Source organism: Hemitrygon akajei, chromosome 17, assembly GCF_048418815.1.
Source record: "Hemitrygon akajei chromosome 17, sHemAka1.3, whole genome shotgun sequence".
Lineage (NCBI taxonomy): Eukaryota > Metazoa > Chordata > Chondrichthyes > Myliobatiformes > Dasyatidae > Hemitrygon > Hemitrygon akajei.
In genome coordinates this window covers 2,480,644-2,499,963 of record NC_133140.1, presented here as the reverse complement: position 1 = coordinate 2,499,963, position 19,320 = coordinate 2,480,644, and the positions used below count along the sequence as shown (strand labels likewise).

Here is a 19,320-nt window from a genome sequence, read left to right as displayed (position 1 = left end):
CAAACACAACCTTCCTTTCTTCGCTTTCCGCCGAATCCCCGAGCACTCCACCACCCCCCCCCCCCCCACACGCCCACCTTTGCTATGTAGCTACCAGACGTGTAACACCTGCCTTAAACTCTTCCTTCACCGCCATCTAAGACCTAACAGTCCTTCCAGATCAAGCAGTCTTACACGATAAATGTGCGTTTTAAAATTGCATCCGGTGCTGCGTGTTTGGCCGGATGCAAACTGCACGCCCACTTGGCTGACTACCTTTGCTTTGTCCGGCATAAACATCTGAATCTCCTAATAGATAGTCATTCAATTCCCCCCACTGTTCTCACGCAGATAGGTCTATCCTCCGATTCTTCCTGGGATTCATTGCGCTCAGTTTGAAGAGCATCCCATACATGTGTATTATCCCATATTCCTTCTATAGGACAGAGAACATTACAGCACATTGCAGGAACTTTAGCCCACGACGTCTAACGACCTTTTAACTACTTTGAGATCAATCTAACGTCTGCTTCCTCAATAACCCCGCATTTTCCTATCATTCATGTTCTACTATCAACCCTGACAGGGCCTTCCACCCACACAGGAAACTAAGCGTAAAATACTTACCTCTGACTTTTTTTCCGAACAATTTAAATTTATTTCTTCTCATCTTAATAATTTCTGTCTTGGAAATATGTCTCTGACTATCCACTCTCTGCTTTTATTCATCGTACAGCACAGTTAATTAACCTTTCTCCTCCTCCGATCCAAACAGAAGCGCCCTGGCTTACTCAACCTACCCTCATAAGACCAGCACTTCCATTCAGGCAATATTTTGGTCAATATCCCCTGTAACCACCGTAAAGTATCCACATACCTCCTATTATAAAGTGATCAGAATACTTCACAGGAATATTATCTCGCAGCTCTTAAACTCAATCCCCCGACTAAGGCAAATGAACAAGCCAACGCACTATACGTCTTCATAACAACCCGATCAACTTTCACTACAACACTGAGGTGCATATGGACGTGCCATGCAAGGTTCCTCTGTTCCTTCACACCTTCAATCACTCTCCAGAAAAAAAAACGAATGCTCCCAATATCTCAAGCCTGATGAAAATTTCGCACGGTCCTCCTTTCTTTTTAAATGCCGCCTTCGCTCTCGTTAACACTTTCAAAACATCGACCTGCATTTACCTGGACAACTACTGCAACCATAATATCGGTAATTTGTAATAACAGATGGTGTGCCTGAGCAGCTGTGCAGCCGGTCGGACTATTTCTTAAAAACAAACATGACTACATTGCGCGCCATTTGTGATTATATTAAGCGTGCCAGTCGTGAGTTTATATTTAATTTAGTCATTGTGGCGTATCCGATATAAGCATCTAGGAGGAATGTCAGTTTAGCAAGGTTATAGTGTATTGAGCTCCGCTACAAAGACTATTTTACTTCACTATTTAGTCTTTACAGAAAAGTCTAGATTTCGGTCATCAGTGTTTCGTGCGGTATTACGTTTAAATTTGTCAATACTTATTTTTTGACTTCGGGGAATGTCATGCTGCCGTACCAGGAAGCACAGATCTTAGGGCCTGGAAAGCGAATCGCAAGCGTAGGGAGACCTCTCGGTCGCCATAGGAGAATCGAACCAATTGATACTCTATGTTTCTGCATGACGCCGTATGATTCCATACTTAAATCACTCTTGTACAATCTTTAATCTTCGCATACCTACCCAACGACTGCACGTACTACCCGACAAAACAATTTGGTGAATATTCACTGCGCACATTTTACCTCAGTTATACAGATCGTGGACCGATGAAAGTTCCGGCAGTTTTTAACATTTGCGCTCATACCGAGGCCCCGCAAGATCCCCAAGATATACAGTCGTTTACTGGAATTCTGGCTTTAGAGATACGTGCACAAAGATACCTGGGTACCTTTAAAGTTAACTTTTCTTACCATTCTTAATCTTACCATTAAAATATGATCAACCTTCGTGTATAGTATTTCTACTGAAGTACATAGCATCCATTTTCTATTACGTTACATCACCTGCCATGGTATTGGCGATTGGATCAGTCATTGTTCACCTCAACTGTGATCACATTTCGACGAAGTTCTGAGCAAAACTGCAAAATGGAAAAGTTAATCTCGTACCCTGGGCAAATATACTATTATGAATCATGAATCAACCCGGTTCATCGAAGGCACAGTTTCTATTCCATTGGTCATCGCCTACCAACATGCTTCTGTATTTTAAGTTTTTGAATTCTAAAGATTAAGCAACTTGTCATAAATACGTCGCATTAATCGCTAATCATATGTTATTTTTACAATCGTCCTAGCTGTAAACTGACTGAACCCTTCGGGCAACTCAAGTAAATCAAAGGTTGTTATACCCCAACAATCCCACACCACATACCCACCTGCACCGCCTAACAGATATTTAATACTTAATTTGTATACTGTACTGTCTCTATCTCTGATTCTGCCATCTCTCTCTCTCTCTCTCTCTCTCTCTCTCTCTCTCTCTCTCTCTCTCTCTCTCTCTCTCTCTCTCTCTCTCTCTCTCTCTCTCTCTCTCTCTCTCTCTCTCTCTCTCTCTCTCCTCCCTCTCCCACCTCTATATTGCTGTTCTGCTCAGAATTTTAACCTTTGGAATAAAATATCAAAGTTATGTGTTTGAAAGCCCCGGATATGAATAATTCGGTGCTTGGGATTCATCAATTTTCGGCTCGATATTTCCTCTTAGGTTTTGATAGAGCGTTCTTTTCCTCTATCAGTTGAACTCAATTCTTAATGCGACACCAGTTATTGAAAGCTTCTGTGAACTCCTACGAAGGCAGAGGTAATAGGATCAATTCTTCTGCCCGTTCATTTTCACTCTAACAACATGTGTTTTTCGTTTTTCACATAGACACTGAAACCACATCAGTGTATCTTCAGCATCCGAATCCGAATCAGGTTTATTATCACCGGCATGTGACGTGAAATTAATTAGCTTAGCAGCAGCAGTTCAATGCAATACACCATGTAACAGAAAGAGAAAAAAAATTAAAAAACACAATAAATGAACACGTAAATCAATTACTGTTGCGCTACTCTCGCATTCGATTTCCATTTCTCAAAGTATTTCATAACATCTGAGAAAGCCAATCGGAGTTGTGATTTTCATGAGATGCAAATGTTTTCTATCCTGTTAATATCAGTTACATCTACCCAGCCTGCAACTTTAGACGTTTTTTTTTTGTTTACCACTGTGACGTAAAGTGAAACAAAGGCATCAGTTGCAACATTTCCATCAGGCACACATAAAGCTTCCTTTCATTGCGTTATTTGACTGAGCCGCTGCCACACAGTCACCACTGTGCGATTTTATCGACTTTGTTAAAAATGCACATATTTGACCTGCTGCGGTATCTCTTAGCCCTGCAGATTACTTACACTGGTATGTATACGCTCCTCTCGTTAATCCGGAATAACGGAGCCGGGGCAGGGGATATCTTCATGAGGTACAACTGCTCAATTAGTAAACCACAGTTTAAATATTCGCAATTAATTTACTTCAGTCACAAGGAAATCGAACTTTTTAGGATACAGTGACAGTTTATGCTTTTTTCTGGTCAATAAAGCCAAATATTATTGTCTGATGACGATGTTTTTCATTCTGACAGTTGCTGACAGGAGCTCGTTCAACGTGCGCCAGTTTCCTGAGCAGGTGACTGAGACAGAGGGTGCAAATGTGTCATTTTACTGCACCTACCCAATCTTCGCTCACAAATCACTGGTGGATGTTTATTGGAAGAAAGTCGGAGAACAACGAACTATAGATGCCACTGCAGACAGAAGGATAAATATAAGTTCAGAGCAAGGGTCTTCCGGATTCCATATCTTTGGAGTGAGTTTCAGGGACTCTGGAATCTATTATTGCAGTGTGAGAGACTGGAAAGGAAAGATGTCCCAAGGCAATGGCACGAATGTTATTGTACACGGTAATTCTCTCTCGGCGTGTCTTAAACAAATGCAACCACTGAGCGCGTTAGATATTGATAAAGTATAATAAGGGGCCGCCTCTCCATCCACAATAGTATTCTTCCTTTCAGGTTTGAATAGCTACTGTTTACTGTTGGTGGAACAATGAATTTCTGAAAGAGCATTATTCTCTAATTTCATGTAATTTATGCTCCCTTTTATCTGGAGAATTAAATCCTGGTATGTACATATAATTAAGTACTTCAAGTCGGTAGATAGGTAGTTAATGGAATAGAATGTTTCATGTGTTAACTGAAATCATTTAATCAGATTCTAGACCTGTAAGTTACAGATGATGACGTGCCCTTCGTAAGTTAAGAGTTCAACCATTAGCTGCAGAATATCAAACCGATTCTTGAAAAAAGATCTAGTGCTTTGCCGACATGTACGACGAATAAACTCTTCTCGGGTTTCCAGCCGGGTACAGATATCAATTGTAACCGATGTCTCGGTGGCATACTCTGCCATCTTTAGAAAAGCCCGAGAAGGTTTCTCCCACCATCCAAAAGTAGAACGTTAATATATAAAAAAAATTCGTAAACTGAAATGGCGTAAATTGAAGAAGCATTTACCATTAATTTATATAGGAAAATTTTTGAGCGTTCCCAGACCCAAAAGATATTGGGTTTTGGAAACTCGAGTCTGCCTGTCCCATTGCAAATAGAAAAAAAATGAATAAATGTTTGCTGTGTGTATTTACATAATTAGGACATGGAAAACGCATTAACCTCTAAACAGAATCAGAATCGAGATTAAAATCACGGACATACGTCTGAAAGTCGAGTCCGATTCATAGGGTTTTCATTGCAAGGTACAGAAGTTGATTGCCAGGTATTTCTTCCGCGGAGACGCTTCTCGCTTCTGCTGTCCAGGCTGGGACCGGGCTGCGTTTGAACTCAGATCCACTCGCCTTGAAGTCCAGTGCTGATGCACTGAGGTAGTGTTTATGTTCATTATCCATGAGGAATCGGATGGCAGAGAGGAAGAAAGAGTTTTTTGAATCGCTGTGAGCGTGTCTTCACGTTTCTATACATCTTTCCTCACGGTAATAATGAGAAGAAGACTTGTCCTGGGTAATGGAAGTCCTTAACGACGGACGCAGCCCTCCGGAGACACTGCTCCTTGAAGATGTCTTCGATACTACGGATGCTAGTACCCATGGTAGATCAGACTCATTTTATAACTTACTTAGCTTCTTTCGATCCAGTGCAGTAGTCGCTCCCCAGCATACCTGTGATGCAACTTGTCAAAATGCTCTCTACGTACATCTGTGGAAGTTCTCGAGTGCCTTAGGTGACAAACCAAATCTCCTCAAACTTCTAATGAAAATATAGCCACTACCTTGCCGCCATTGTAGCTACATTGATATATTAGGACCAGGTTAGATACTCAGAGATATTGACACCCACGAACTTGAAATTGTCCACTCTCTCCAAATCTGAATATTTGATTTATGATCCCTCGTCCTACTGTTTCTGAAGTTGTCATTCAACTTTTTGGTCTTACTGACGTTGAGTGAAAAGTTAGTGTTGGAATGCCACTCACCTAGCTGATATAGTTCGCTCATGTAAACCCTCCCCTCTCCATCTGAGATTCTGCCAACAATTGTTGTATCATTACCAAATTTATTGATGGCATTTTAGCTATGCCTAGCCACTTAGTCACGGGTATAGAGTGAGTAGAGAAGTGGGCTAAGGACACATCCCCGAGGAGCGCCAGTGTTGATCCTCATTGAGGAGCAGTTGTTAATACGAAGTGTGGTCTTCAGGTTAGCAAGTCGAGAATCGAATTTCAAAGGGAGGTACAGAGACCAATAGATTATCAACAAGACTATACGAATGTTGGTGATAAACGTTGTAGTCAACGAACTGCAAACAGCATCCTGAGAAGGTGTTTGTATTGTCCTGGTGATCTCAGGCCGTCTGAAGAACCGTTGATTATGATTCTACCCCTGTGAGCGACCATGTATGCTGCCTTAAATTCTGATTCTGAAAAATACAGCAGCGTACTCTCTATGAATTCCTCCGTCGATAACTATTAGGAACTATTACACAGTTTCACAGTGCCGTAGTAGTATTGACCGTGTTCTAGTTTATTCTCTGTTTTATTTAAAAGCGTATTTTATTACGCAGCTCAGAGTGGTTAATCTGTGCAATTCTCTGCCCAGTGAAGCTGTGGAGGCTAACTCAGTAAATATATTTTAGAGAAGTTTGGATAAGAGGTTTGCATAGTGGGGAATTAAGTGTTATGGGAGAAACGCAGGTTGGTATGGAGATGAGTCCATGGCCAGATCAGCCATGATCTTATTGAATGACGGAGCAGGCTCGCCGGCTCAGATGGCCTTCTTCTACTCAGATTTATGTTCTTATGTAGTCACTTAAAAGAGTAGAACGTGTAAAAAGCAAAACAATGATATTAATAATTTTAATGTATAAAGGGTTTCATGACATTTTGTGAGTTTCAGTCGTGAATGTGGTATAGCATGTAATATACGTTTGTCTTTGAGGCAGATAAAAGGCAGTATGTGCGGTATGGAAGACAGAACGCATCAAATCACAGAATTGAGCATTGCTCATATAATTAATGCAACGTATAACAATGGAAGTAAAAAATAGAAATACTTGTTAAATTCAGGATTCCTAAATATTTAACAGTTGTAACTCTTCTTGCGATGTCATATCCTTGTTTAAAAGTCCGGAGCATGGACTGTCAACAGAAGAAATACCCGTCTAAACTGTCACTGGGAAATTTATAATTTCTATTGCTCAGCGATGAAATCACCAATTTTGGTCATCATTGAACCATGTATTGGAAACAACATTTTTTAAAAACTATGTGCCCTCTTTTCACCTTACGTCTGAATTACCGCATCAAGCTAGCACTATAGCACTATATTGCCCCCAAAAAGGGCGGTATTATTCATCTTGTTCCAGCATCATTTTCAATCTGTCCCTCAACTAAGAAAGGTTAATCTGAAAAAAATCCTTCTTTATATTCCGTAATGAACTTGCAGGGAATTTTAATCATTTTGTCATAACTTGCTGCAACCTCAGAGACTATGCAAAAACATATAGCGTCCAAAACAACAAACAAATAATGATTTGTGATGTTTTAAAATAAATATTTGACCAGATTCATTGGAAATAATGAAAAATTGTACAACATCTTTGGCACATTTGCTCTATAAATTCTGTTCTGATCCGAAGGTTTTAGCTTTTTCTTTCACTAAATTCATAAGAATTTAGCTTTATTTATTCACTCTTGCTGCAATCCCTGCCTATTATTTTCCTCTTGTTACTTATGCTTTTTCATTCCACTGGTTGCTCCTGCTTCCAGCATGGTCCAACATGTTGACTTCCACAATCATGTGCTCTCGATCCTCTGCATCCATCAAGCACTTTTTGGTTATTCCTTTATCAGCTGTCATGCTATTTATTCCAGAACAATACTTCTACGGCAATTTCTGGTGCCATACAGAGCCTCTGGTGAGTATCTACCACAGAACATCTAGGGATGCAGATTCAGGATGTGGACCAGACAGCCGGGTAATATCGGTGAAGTATTTCCAAGGAAGGATCGTGTTGCAATTTGCACTGGGTGACTACCGGTATTTTTTCTGGAATTGGAAGTCTTTGCTCTAAATAGGTTTGGGTTGTAGTTATGACGAAATATCTCGCAACATTTTTGGATCTCGTGAAAACACAATCCTTCAGGCCTCCATCAAATTTTCTCGCAACCTTTGTTTCAAATAAAGGAAGCTCACGAGTGACGGTGTGTTATGCTCAGGCTACACGGAACATTCAGCAGGTTCAGAGAATCAGAACATAGGGGCAGAACATAGTGAGTTAAATAAAAAGACATGTACTCTGAAACAACCAAATAGAGGGGTCGAGTATTTTGTCACTGGTGAGGGGTTGCAAATGAATAACGGAGGAAACGGGTTATTAAGGAAATAATGGAAATCGAAACGTTATAAATTACAACACCTAATATTCCATGGCATTACCCTACCCAGGAACAATCTCACTACGCTATGTTTGGTTCATTAATTTTATTGATGTAGAGATATATTCTTGTTATAGGCAACTGACAACTGGAATTTTACTTTGATACCATTCGCGCCTTAACGAGCTCAGGACAATAGCCATTACAATCACTTCTTTCTTATTGTTGCTGAATCGGACCTTGCTTAAATCGGATATTTTTCTTCTTCATAATCAGATCTAGAACTCTACCAAGGATGCCTGCGAAATGAGGAGGGTTGGGCATAGGGCTGGCAAATCCACCCCGTAAAAATGCAGAGTTACAGAGATATCATCAGAGTCCCAAAGACCATATCGGGTGCCGCGATATCGTAGAGCTAGCGTGCTGCGATTTAGTTTGGGGCGAGCAGGAGTTTGGAGTTAAGTTCCAGTGCCGTCTGTTAGGAGTTTTCTATGGTCTCCGGGTGTAAAACGTGTGTTTTCGACAAGTGCTTCGGTTTCTTCCCACAGTTCAAAGATGTTCCGGGTATGTGAATTGGTCATTGGAAGTGGTCCCTGATTAGGTTAGTGCAATTTGGATTTGACGGGGGTTGCTGAGGCTGTCTCGGAGGAGCGGAATGGTATACTTCGTTCCGTATCGCTAAAACAAAAATAAATCTCTTGGAGCGGAGAGATCTTCGCCAAGAAGATCTGTGATGGAATACAGCTGGTGACAGCTTGAAGGGCTGCTCCAAGACAGCGGACTCAGGCGACCTGAAAAAGAAAAGGAAAATTAAGTAGGCCAGTGACAACAATCGATTGGGTGACAAATACATTACTCACCATTCTTATGGAGTTGCGCCTTTTTTATTCTCCCAATACAGTTATTGCTACCAACATGAAATAATGCTAACGTTAACTTTGACTCGATTTCTTACATCTATGTTATGTTTTATTTCCATAGCCGACCATAATCAGTTTCCACTCCAGGCTGACTTAACAAAATTATATCTCCCAGTGGCAAAGTCATTTACCTTCCAAATTGAAAGTGCAAATGCTTATCGGCCACGTTCTTTCAGTCTGTCAGAAAACAAATTTTTGTTTCTTTTGCATGTTGACAGACTGCAGGAAACCATTTAACTGCTGCACTTGTGGTGTTATTAAAATAACAAAAGAATAGTTTTGTATTTTTTCCACATGAATCATAGATTTATACAACATAGACTGACACTTTTCAGCCCAAATCTGACATGCCGAACAAACTGCAATATCCCTGAACACACTTATTTTCTACTCATGCGGCTGTCTAAACTTTTTTGACATTACCATTTTATCGCGCTTCCGCAGCTTCCTCGGGCATGTCATTACATGTACTTACACTGTTACATATGTCCCATTTGACATATTGCAACTAGGTTTGTTCCGGGTAGACATGTTGGAATAAGGAGTCTAAATGTAACACGGATTAGAGCATTGTTGGATAGGCAATCATATGTTTGATGAATTATGAGTGATTTATTTATTTTCAATGTCTGTCGATTGTACAGCACGATGTGTGCCGAACTGATTGTACCTAATCACCGCAGCCAGCACAAGTTCCATGTCCTTTCCATATATCCTGATTTCCACCTCCACTCTATTCGGAAAGATATTCTTATTCCATTCTCTCTAAATAGTAACATATTTCTAAGCGAGTTACAGAACAGTTGAAACAATATTTCAGTTGCTTTAAAAGTGGCATTTTTGTTTCTTCTTATAAATTGACCTATTTTTCTCTAAACTTAGCATAGGATTTACGCTCTGTAGAAGAAGGCGATTTGTTGTCACAACATCATATTGTTGCGTTTTTCTATTGCTGCTGAATGGCATTCTGAATTGAATGTTATTTCCTTAAAATCTTGTTGGTAGTAACACGCTCTATTGTATTGTGTATTATTCACTGCATCATTTGCACCATTGTGCCATTTATCAAAATCTCGCAGGTCCTTCTGCATTGTAAGATTTTAGCCGTCAATCATACTAGATAGTTTAGTCCACCTTGCGTGCACCAAGTTTCTACAAAAATTAGTTAACCTGCGTTTTGTTATCCAGTTTTCCCTCTTTGTTTTGACTCAATCTCCCCACCTGAAATAACTGGAAGTGTTCGAATTCGGATATAATCTTTTCATAATCACACACTTTTATAATCACAATTACTATAAAACACACGATAAATTTAATTGCATACGTTAGCTACGATAGGTTTGCCCTACCATTAAATTATTTTTATATGCAATACGATGTAAGGTAATTGACGTGATTAAACGGGTATATAGTTTCAATCGGTATGAAGAATCGATGGAAGATATATTGGGATTCAAACTGTATTCAGTATTTGCAGAAATAATTGATTTGTTTTTGTCAATGGGTAGTGTGGTTCTTATGTTTTAGCGTTATAGCAATTATGACATATAGTATATAAAAAGAATTGCAACTACCTGAGCAGAAAAGATTTACAGCACAACACGTTATAGAACGTGCAGAACTTCATCACATGTAAATATAATAATTTATAAAATGTAAATTTAAGATTCGACAAACCAACAGAAACAAACTAATTCTATAGCAGCTTTCTGCATATGGAAAGCATAGAAATAAATAGTGATCACGGAATCATGGAGTAACGCTGAAAGATTTTATGTAATTTCTCCATGATACCTTCACCTGAAAAGTCTCTATTCATTGAAAAAAAAACTAACGAAAATGTACATCACCACGTACAACGTCATACAAAAATATTTAATCTGCTTGATTTGGGTCGAATGTTTTCAAGTTAAATTCAAATTAACAATCCAGCTTGTGGAGAATATTTTTTTCTCCGTCAGAGATTATTTTCTCTGATAACTGCGCGCTTAGAGATTCCAGCTCTTTTTTTTTAATCATTTGCAGTACCGCCGGCGCCGTTGAAAATCACCGAAGAGAACGCTCCTTCCGTGGCTCTGACGTGCACAACTGCTGCTTTTTTTCCGAAGGATTATAAGCTCAGATGGCATAAGAATGAAACCACAATCACTTTGGGGGTAACTACCACAAGAAGGAAGAACGAGGAGGGATTATATCTCGTTTCAAGCTCCCTCAGTGCAATAGAGAGAGGGTCTCTTTATACTTGCCAGGTGTTTCATGAATCTATGAAGGCGCCAACCTCCGAGTCATATAGAATCAGATTGGGTAAGAGGCTCATATATATTCTCAACCGCATGTTTTACGTCTATTTATAAATTCCTCACAAAGACTGAGGAAGAGAACACATTCAAAAGGAAAAGGGAAATGTAAGGCAGTGGCTATACAAAGGAAGAGTTGAATATCACATTAAATTGGTGCTGTTTCCTGCTTCAAGGGATAATTTGCAAAATAATAGCGTAAATCCCTTACTTTTGCAGATTATGTCTTTCTAAATCTCTGTTATCGGTAATGCAGACTTGCTTTTTTATATAATTTTATCAGATCTCCACTTTGCACAATCACAATAGGACTTATGATCACTGAACTATACGACCTGAAATTTGTTGTTGTTTGGCGGCACTACAATGCAGTCATCGAACTGTTATAAACTACATACATAAATCAGTAGCAAAATGATAGCGTAAGGAGAGAAGACGTTTCATAGTCGGTGAGTGTGGGTCTTCAGGTATCTCCTCCACGACGGAGCAAAGTGAAGAATGCATGCACTTTCGACTTCATATCTAACATAAATAGACTTTCCTGGATCGTTTCGAACGCGTCACAATCTTAGCATAACTGGACACAATATCACAGTGCTAGACAGACCATAATTTAATGAAAATGCAGCATGACTTCACTTCTTTCAGATTCCATATTTCTATCGACGAATAACTTAAGCCTCATTATCACATTCGCAGCTTACCCTGACATTTCAATATAAATAAATGCAAGTTTTTTCCCCTTCATCTGGCTTAAAAGATCATGTTATTATCCCTACTTCTGCACACCAAGCTACTACACCTTATGGTCGTCTGTCTGTCCAATATATCAGAGCTCGTATCATGCTAAAGTTTGCCGGCACAATTCACAATACTACCGAGAAATTTTGTTTGGCACCATCCTATTCTTTGACCTGAGGTCGCTTGCGTATATTTGCCAGCCCCTGCTTAAATCCATGCATGATCAACTTATTCAAGAGTACATAATTATTGATGAAAATAAGTGGAGTTTAATGTTGATATTATCATTTATTAATGTCCTATGTATAATCCGCGTTTTATTTCAAGTTGCGATTTATGACTAAAGCAATGAGGTCAAGATGTGAGAGAACATATGGATCGCCTTCTGTTCAGCTGTGGTGCACGTGATTCAATTGTTTAATTTTCTGTAAAATGCTAATTTTTGACTTCTATTGCACACCTCAGAAAGCAGACACAATTTCAGCTTAATCCTGACGGGTGCACTTGGAGCATGCGGAGTCATTATCCTAGCGCTGGTGTTACTTATCAGGTGCTGCAGAGCAGACGGTGTTGAAGGTAAGACGTTACATTGCCTTGGCCCATATTTAGTTTCAATAGCATATTGGAGTTGAAATGGCTGTGAGAAGGGTGAAGCATCCATGCTGTGAAATAGATTTAGTTAGATGTGCTTGAGGGTCTATCTGTCAGCTGAAGTTTGTGTGGAGAATAAGATTTAAAACGCATTTTACGCGATCTTACTGAATTTGGTCAAAAACGGTATTGTTAACTCTGCAAGAAGTGTTACAAAGTTGGAATGTTTGTTGCCGCATGACAACATATGCAATCGAGAGAGTTGGAATAGGTCAAATGTTATCACCGGTACTATCAGCATCGGGTGGTTTGGTCAAACGACGAGAATGGCATCACATCAGTGGCCTGTTTCTAACGGATCTGGTTGCTTCTCGAATATTCAATAACATTGCACCTGTTCACATGCTGAGAATGAAATTGGTCACTTTTTATTTCCTCTAGTAGTTGCCGAAAATGATGAGAACTTAATTCGCTACCTGGAAAATCAGGTAAGATTAATATTATTTTGACATATATAGGGGTTTACATATTTTGCACATGCACCCAATATTTGTAGCACATAATTAGAGCAACAGAATGGCTGTCACTTTGCATGTAACACCTTCTGTTCTAGGATTGCATGATTCATTTTTGTTTTGTATCTCTGGCTTATGTAGTGCAGCATCTTCAGCGATTTATTTATTCAGAGGAGGTTCACAAGGATGATTCCAGGAATGAAGGCGGTACTACACGAGGAATGTTTGATTGTTCTGTGTCTGTACTCGCTGGAATTCAGAAGCATGAGGGGGATCACACTGAAGCCATTCCAATGTTGAAAGGCCTAGACAGAGTAGATGTGGAAAGGACGTTTCCCATGGTCGGAGAGTCTCGGACAAGACAGCACAGTCTCAGGATAGAGGGGTGCCCTTTTGAAACAGAGATGCGGAGATTTTTTTTAGCCAAAAGTTGGCGAATTTGTGGAATTTTTTGACACATTCAGCTGTGGAGGCCAAGTCATTGGGTGTACTTAAGCCAGAGATGGATAGTTTCTTGATTAAACATGGCATCAATGTCATGGGCCTTTCTGGCAATCGCCCACCTTGCTATTTACCGCAGTAATTAGGCCTCAATCCCCTTGTTTAGTTTCCAATCATTCCCAAGTTTCACTAACTGCACACACCTGCTTTCCATCAGAAAATGCAGGATAAAGACCCCGTGATCACAACCAGGAGCTGCCAGTTCGTTGGTCGACTCTGGTGTGAGTAATCTCGTTTCATGGTTCTTAAAACTGCCACTTCTTGAAGTTCTCCAAAACACTGCATTTGATATTTTTACCTAATCAGACTGAACCTGCGTGAATCATCTTACTTGAGGCCCGTCATGTTCTAATTGGGCAATCGTACTAACAAAATAAATATTTGGACAGTAGCTAGTGCTAATATTTGATAGAGTATGGTGTCGACGCAGTCAGAGCACATGACATGGGCGTCGTCTTTAGAACGTGTCTGCATCGTAATCTGTCAGATTTCAGCACTAGACACCCTTAAATTTATTTCGTTAGTGTGTGTGTATGTATATATATATATAATATATAGATTAGATATAGATATAGATATATCGGCTAACCCAATTGTTCGGGAAAATCAGACGGATTGGAATTTAAATTTTCCGTATACATTTACATTTTCCAATTTCCGTCATGCTGATGTTACGTTTTCCAGGAATACAATGCACCACGGTCCGAAGAAGGCCCGATTGATCTTGTGTTCTGGTCCACAGCGTGTTGGAAATTGCAGAGTTGATTGAGGTATAATAAATGTTTTCTCAGGCTTCAGAAAGACAAGATGTCGGCAGTTCTTCTTATGAGGATCTAAACTTTAGAAGGGATGATAAAAACAAGAAAGTCAGATATGAAGCCGAACCCACTAATGCAGTGGTAAGATAAAAGAGAGATTTCACTGCACAAATCAAAGTAGTGGATCAACAGCTCCTTATCTCTAATAATTGTTTCCATAGATCATACAAGGAACTGAGAATAAACTTACGTACGCATGTGTGGATCTCACCGCCTCTCAGAAAAACGCAAGAAGAGTGCCGAAGAATCATGGGACGGAGTATGCAGGAATAAAGATAAAGGAAGAGGCAGGATATCTGGAAACGAAAAGAGTAGCATATAGCCGTTGATAATTGTATTACACGTTACTGGCCATCCTGGTGTCCCAAGATCACGCATACTATGTTACTGTTTCGTAACAACGGTGGAGTAAGCATTGGATTTTAATGAGAAATCAGCAACTCCAACAAAGCAAAAAAGTACGATTAATGAACCATTGAATCGGAGATTGTATTCAGCACAGCAAGCGTATAGAAACTAAATCCCTATTAGCAGCATTGGGCCCGCATCACACTATACTTTTCTGTATAATCACCATTTCAAATACATTTTAACTGTTGGCTGTAGCTGCCTCCTGGCAGCGCATTCCAAATAAACTACGCCCTATTACTTAAATACGCACTCTTCTTTTGAATTTCACCCCCTCATTTCGAACACTTGTTCTCAAGTTCTGGATTCCCCTGCCGTGGTAAAATTACGCTGTCTATCTGCTTCACATGTGCCTCTCATACCCCCACAAGGTCATCCTCAACTTCGAAAACCCAACCTATCCAATTGCTCCTTACAACTACATTTTACCATTTCAGACAACATCTATGATTCCGTTCTGCTATCTCACCACCCTTCCACGTCACGCGGAGAACGTAAATCTTCAGAATACATTAGCATATATTTTGTCCAACTGCAAAATGACGTTGGCACGAAGTAAGCTGGAGAGGTAGGTAGTGTTGAGGAAGCAAAGCGATTGCAGCAGGACTTAGACAAATTGGGAGAATGGGAAAAACAGTACAGTATTGCGAAATGTATGATAATTGATTTTGGTTAAAGGAACAATACTGTGGACTATTATCTAAATGGGGAGAAGGTTCAAACATTAGAGGTGCAAGGAGATTTCGGAGTACTCGTGCAAGAATCCGAGGTTGAGTCTGTGGTAAAGAAGGCAAATGTAATGTTGCCATTTGTTTCAAGTGGATAGAATAAAACAAGAATATAATGCTGAGCCTTTATGAGACTAGTCAGATCGCACTTGGAGAATTGTCAATAGTTTTGGGCCCAAGATCTCCGAAAAAAATGTCCTGAAATTGGAGAGAGTTCAGAGGAGTTTCACGAGAATGAAGGAGTTAACGTATGAGGAGCGTTTGGCAGCTTTGGGCCTGTACTCACTGGAATTTAGAAGAATGTGTGTGTGTGTGTGTGTGGGGGGGGGGGGGGGGGGTTGAGATCTCATTGCAACCTACGGAGTGTATGGTAATGTGGAGAGGATGTTTTCTATGGTGGGGTACCCGGAACTAGAGGGCATAGCCTCAGAGGTGAGGGACGAACCTTTAGAACAGATGTAAGGAGGATTTGTTTAAGCCAGAAAGTAGCAAATCTGTGGAATGCTCTGCCACAGAATGCGATGGGGGCCATTTTCGTGCAAATATTTAAGGTGGAAGTTAATCGTTTCCTGATCAGTCTGGGCATCAATGGACATGGCGAGAAAGCAGATGATTGGGGTTGAGTATGATCTGGGCTCAGCTATGATGGAATGGCAGAGCAGACTCGATGGGCTTTATGGCCTAATTCTACTCATGGTCGGGACGTGGATTACAAAGTACAGCAGGAGATGGAAAAGGCATGTCTGAAAGGCAATGTCATGATTATCGTTGAGGATTTTATTATGAAAGTGGTTTGGGAAAACCAGGTCAGTACTAGACCTCAAGACAGAGAATCTGTAGAATATCTAAAGGATGTCTTTTTAGAACAGCTTGTCGACGAGCCCAATAGCTGATCAACTGCGCTGGATTAGGTGTTGTGCAATGCTCCGGAGGTGATAAGGGAGCTTATGATTAAGGAACCCTTAAGGAAAAATGATCACAATATGATGGAGTTCACATTGAAATTTGAGATGGAAAAAGAAAATTCAACTTGTCGGTACTTCAGTGGAAGAAAGGAAATTACAATGGCATGAGAGGGAATCTGGCCAAAGTTGACTGGAATGGAACATTTGTAGGAAGGGCACCAGAGCAGCAATGGCTGGAGTTTCTGCAAAGAATGAGGGCAGTTCAAGACAGATATATGTCAAATAAGAAATTTTGAGGGGAAGAAGGACACTACTGTGGCTGACAAGAGAAGTCAGAGCCAAAGTAAAAGCAAAAGAGAGGGCATACAAGGAAGCCAGAGCTAGTGAAAAAAAGGGGATGGAGGGGGGGCTCTTAAAAACTTTCAGAAGGAAACTAAGAGAGTCATTAGGAAGGAAAAGATTAATTATGAGAGGAAGCAGGCGACTAATATCAAAGAAGATACTAAAGGCTTTTTTTAAGTATATAAAGAATAAAAGAGAGTCGAGTGTAGATTTAGGACTAATAGAAAATGACACTGGAGATATTGCAATGAGAGACACAGAGATGGCTGAGGAACTGAATGCGTATTTTGCATCAGTCTTCACAGTGGAAGGCATCTGCAGTATACCGGACATTCAAGAGTGTCAGGGAAGTGAAGTTCGTGCAGTTAAAATTACGAATGAGAAGGTACTCTGGAAGCTTTATGGTCTGTGGGTGGATAAATCTTCTGACCCTGATGGAGTGCAGCCTCAGGTTCTGAAGGAAGTAGCTGGAGAGATTGCGGAGGCATTAACAATGATCTTTCAAGAATTGATAGATTCTGGCATTGTACCGGGTGACTGCAAAATTGCAAATGTTACTCCGCTATTTAAGAAGGGCGGGAAGCCGCAGAAAGGAATCTATAGACCTGTTAGCCTGGCATCAGTGGTTGGAAAGTTGTTGGAATCGATTATTTGGGATGAGATTACGGAATACCTAGAGGCACATGACAAGACAGGCCAAAACCAGCATGGTTTCCTAAAAGGAAAATTCTGCCTAGCAAACCAACTGCAATTATTTGAGTAAATTACAAGCAGGGTAGACAAACGACTAGTTGTGTTGGCGCGTGGCTTAGTGGACAAGGCATCAGGCTAGTAACCTGAAGTCACTGGTTCGAGCCTCAGCTGAGGCAGCGTGCTTGTGTCCTTGAGCAAGGCACTTAACAACACATTGCTCTGCGACGACACCGGTGCCAAGCTGCATGGGTCCTAGTGCCCTTCCCTTGGACAACATCGGTGGCGTGGAGAGGGGATGGTTTGCAGCTTGGGCAATTGCTGGTCTCCCATACAACCCTGCCCAGGCCTGCGCCCTGGAAAAACCTTCATGGTCTCATGAGACTAATGGATGTCTATAAAAGACAAAGGACGTGCAGTAGACGTGGTATACTTGGATTTTCGGAAGGCCTTTGACTAGGTGCCACACGTGAGGCTGCTGAGCAAGATAAGAACCCATGGAATTACAGGGTACTTAATACCGTGGGGGTGTACTGGCTGGTCGGCAGATAACAGAGAATGGGAATAAAGAGATCCTATTCTGGCTGGCAGCCAGTTACCAGTGGAGTTCTACAGTGGTCGGTGTTGGGACTACAGCATTTTAAGATGTATATCAATAATTTGGAATACCGTATTAATGGATTTTTTGCTAAATTTGCCAATGATACAATGATGTGTGGAGGAACGGATAGTGTTCTTGAAACAGGGAGACTTAGATAGTTTAGGGGAATGGGCGAAAAAGTGGCAAATTAAATACAATGTTGGAAAGTGTATGGTCATGCACTTTGGTGGAAGAAATAAACAGGCAGACTATTATTAAGACATGGAAATAATTCAAAATGCAGAGCTACAAAGGGATTTGGGAGTCCTTGTGCAAGATATCCTAAAGGTTAACAACCAGGTCGAGTCAGTTGTGAAGAAGGCAAATGCAACGTTGGCATTGATATCTAGACGTATTGAATATAAGAGCAGAGATGTGATGTTGAGGTTCTATAAGGGACTCTTGAGACGAGACTTGGAGTATTGTGTGCAGTTTTTGTGCTCTTTATTTTAGAAAGGATATACTGACATTGGAGAGGGTTTAGAGAACATTCACAAAATTGATTCTAAGAATGAAAGTGATAGGAACCTTTACCAGCTCTTGGGATATAATCCCTGGAGTTCAGGAAACTGAGGGGGCATCTCACAGAAACATTCCGAATGTTAAAAGGACCGAACAGATTAGATATGGCAAATTTATTTCCCATGGTAGAGGACTCTAGGCCAAGACAGTACGACTTCAGGATTGAAGGACGTCCTTTTACAGTTGAGATGTGGAGAAATTACCTTGGTCAGGTGGAATTTTTTGACACGAACGGCTATGGAGGCCAAGTCATTGGGTGGATTTAAGGCAAAGATAGATAGGTTTTTGATTAGCCAGGTCATCAAAGGGTATGGGGGTGAAAACAGGGGAGTGGGGATGACTGGAAGAACTGGATCAGCTCATGATTTAATGGCAGAGAAGACTCGATTAGCCTAATGGCCTTCTTCTGCTCGTATATCTTATAGTCTTATCTCACTGGCATGTCCTATGAAGCAAACCTATCAAGTGCCTTCTTCACTACCCTGTCGTAGAGTTTCAATGTTTTAACGAGGTAAGGATTTGCAATGTAAGATCGAACTTCCAAAGGTACTTTCATTTGCTGTATTTTTCATACAAGAGGAATAAACCCAAAATGTAGAGCTCAGACATTTATGGTTGAATGTCCATTCATGTTCTGCAATATGAATGAAATTAGCTGTATACAGCTTTACCAATTATATAATTAGGTATCCATGTTGCAATCACAACTTGTTGATGAGAAACATTCTGAAAAAAA

At 40.4% G+C, this 19,320-nt stretch overlaps 1 protein-coding gene across 3 annotated transcripts; it reads left to right on the top strand.

The window, feature by feature from the left end:
- Positions 1-3,335: 3,335 nt before the first annotated feature.
- On the top strand, positions 3,336-15,775 carry LOC140740922 (CD276 antigen homolog). Of its 3 annotated transcripts, none has more exons than XM_073070557.1 (7): positions 3,336-3,437; positions 3,664-3,981; positions 10,912-11,190; positions 12,390-12,500; positions 12,960-13,003; positions 14,323-14,430; positions 14,511-15,775. In XM_073070557.1, exons 1-7 carry the CDS (start codon positions 3,383-3,385, stop codon positions 14,676-14,678), a joined length of 1,083 nt encoding a protein of 360 aa, XP_072926658.1. In that variant the 5' UTR covers positions 3,336-3,382; the 3' UTR covers positions 14,679-15,775. The 3 variants fall into 3 exon arrangements, with proteins under 3 accessions (XP_072926658.1, XP_072926657.1, XP_072926659.1); XM_073070556.1 differs by having other exon boundaries at positions 12,957-13,003; XM_073070558.1 differs by lacking the exon at positions 14,323-14,430 and having other exon boundaries at positions 12,957-13,003.
- The last annotated feature ends 3,545 nt before the right edge of the window (positions 15,776-19,320 follow it).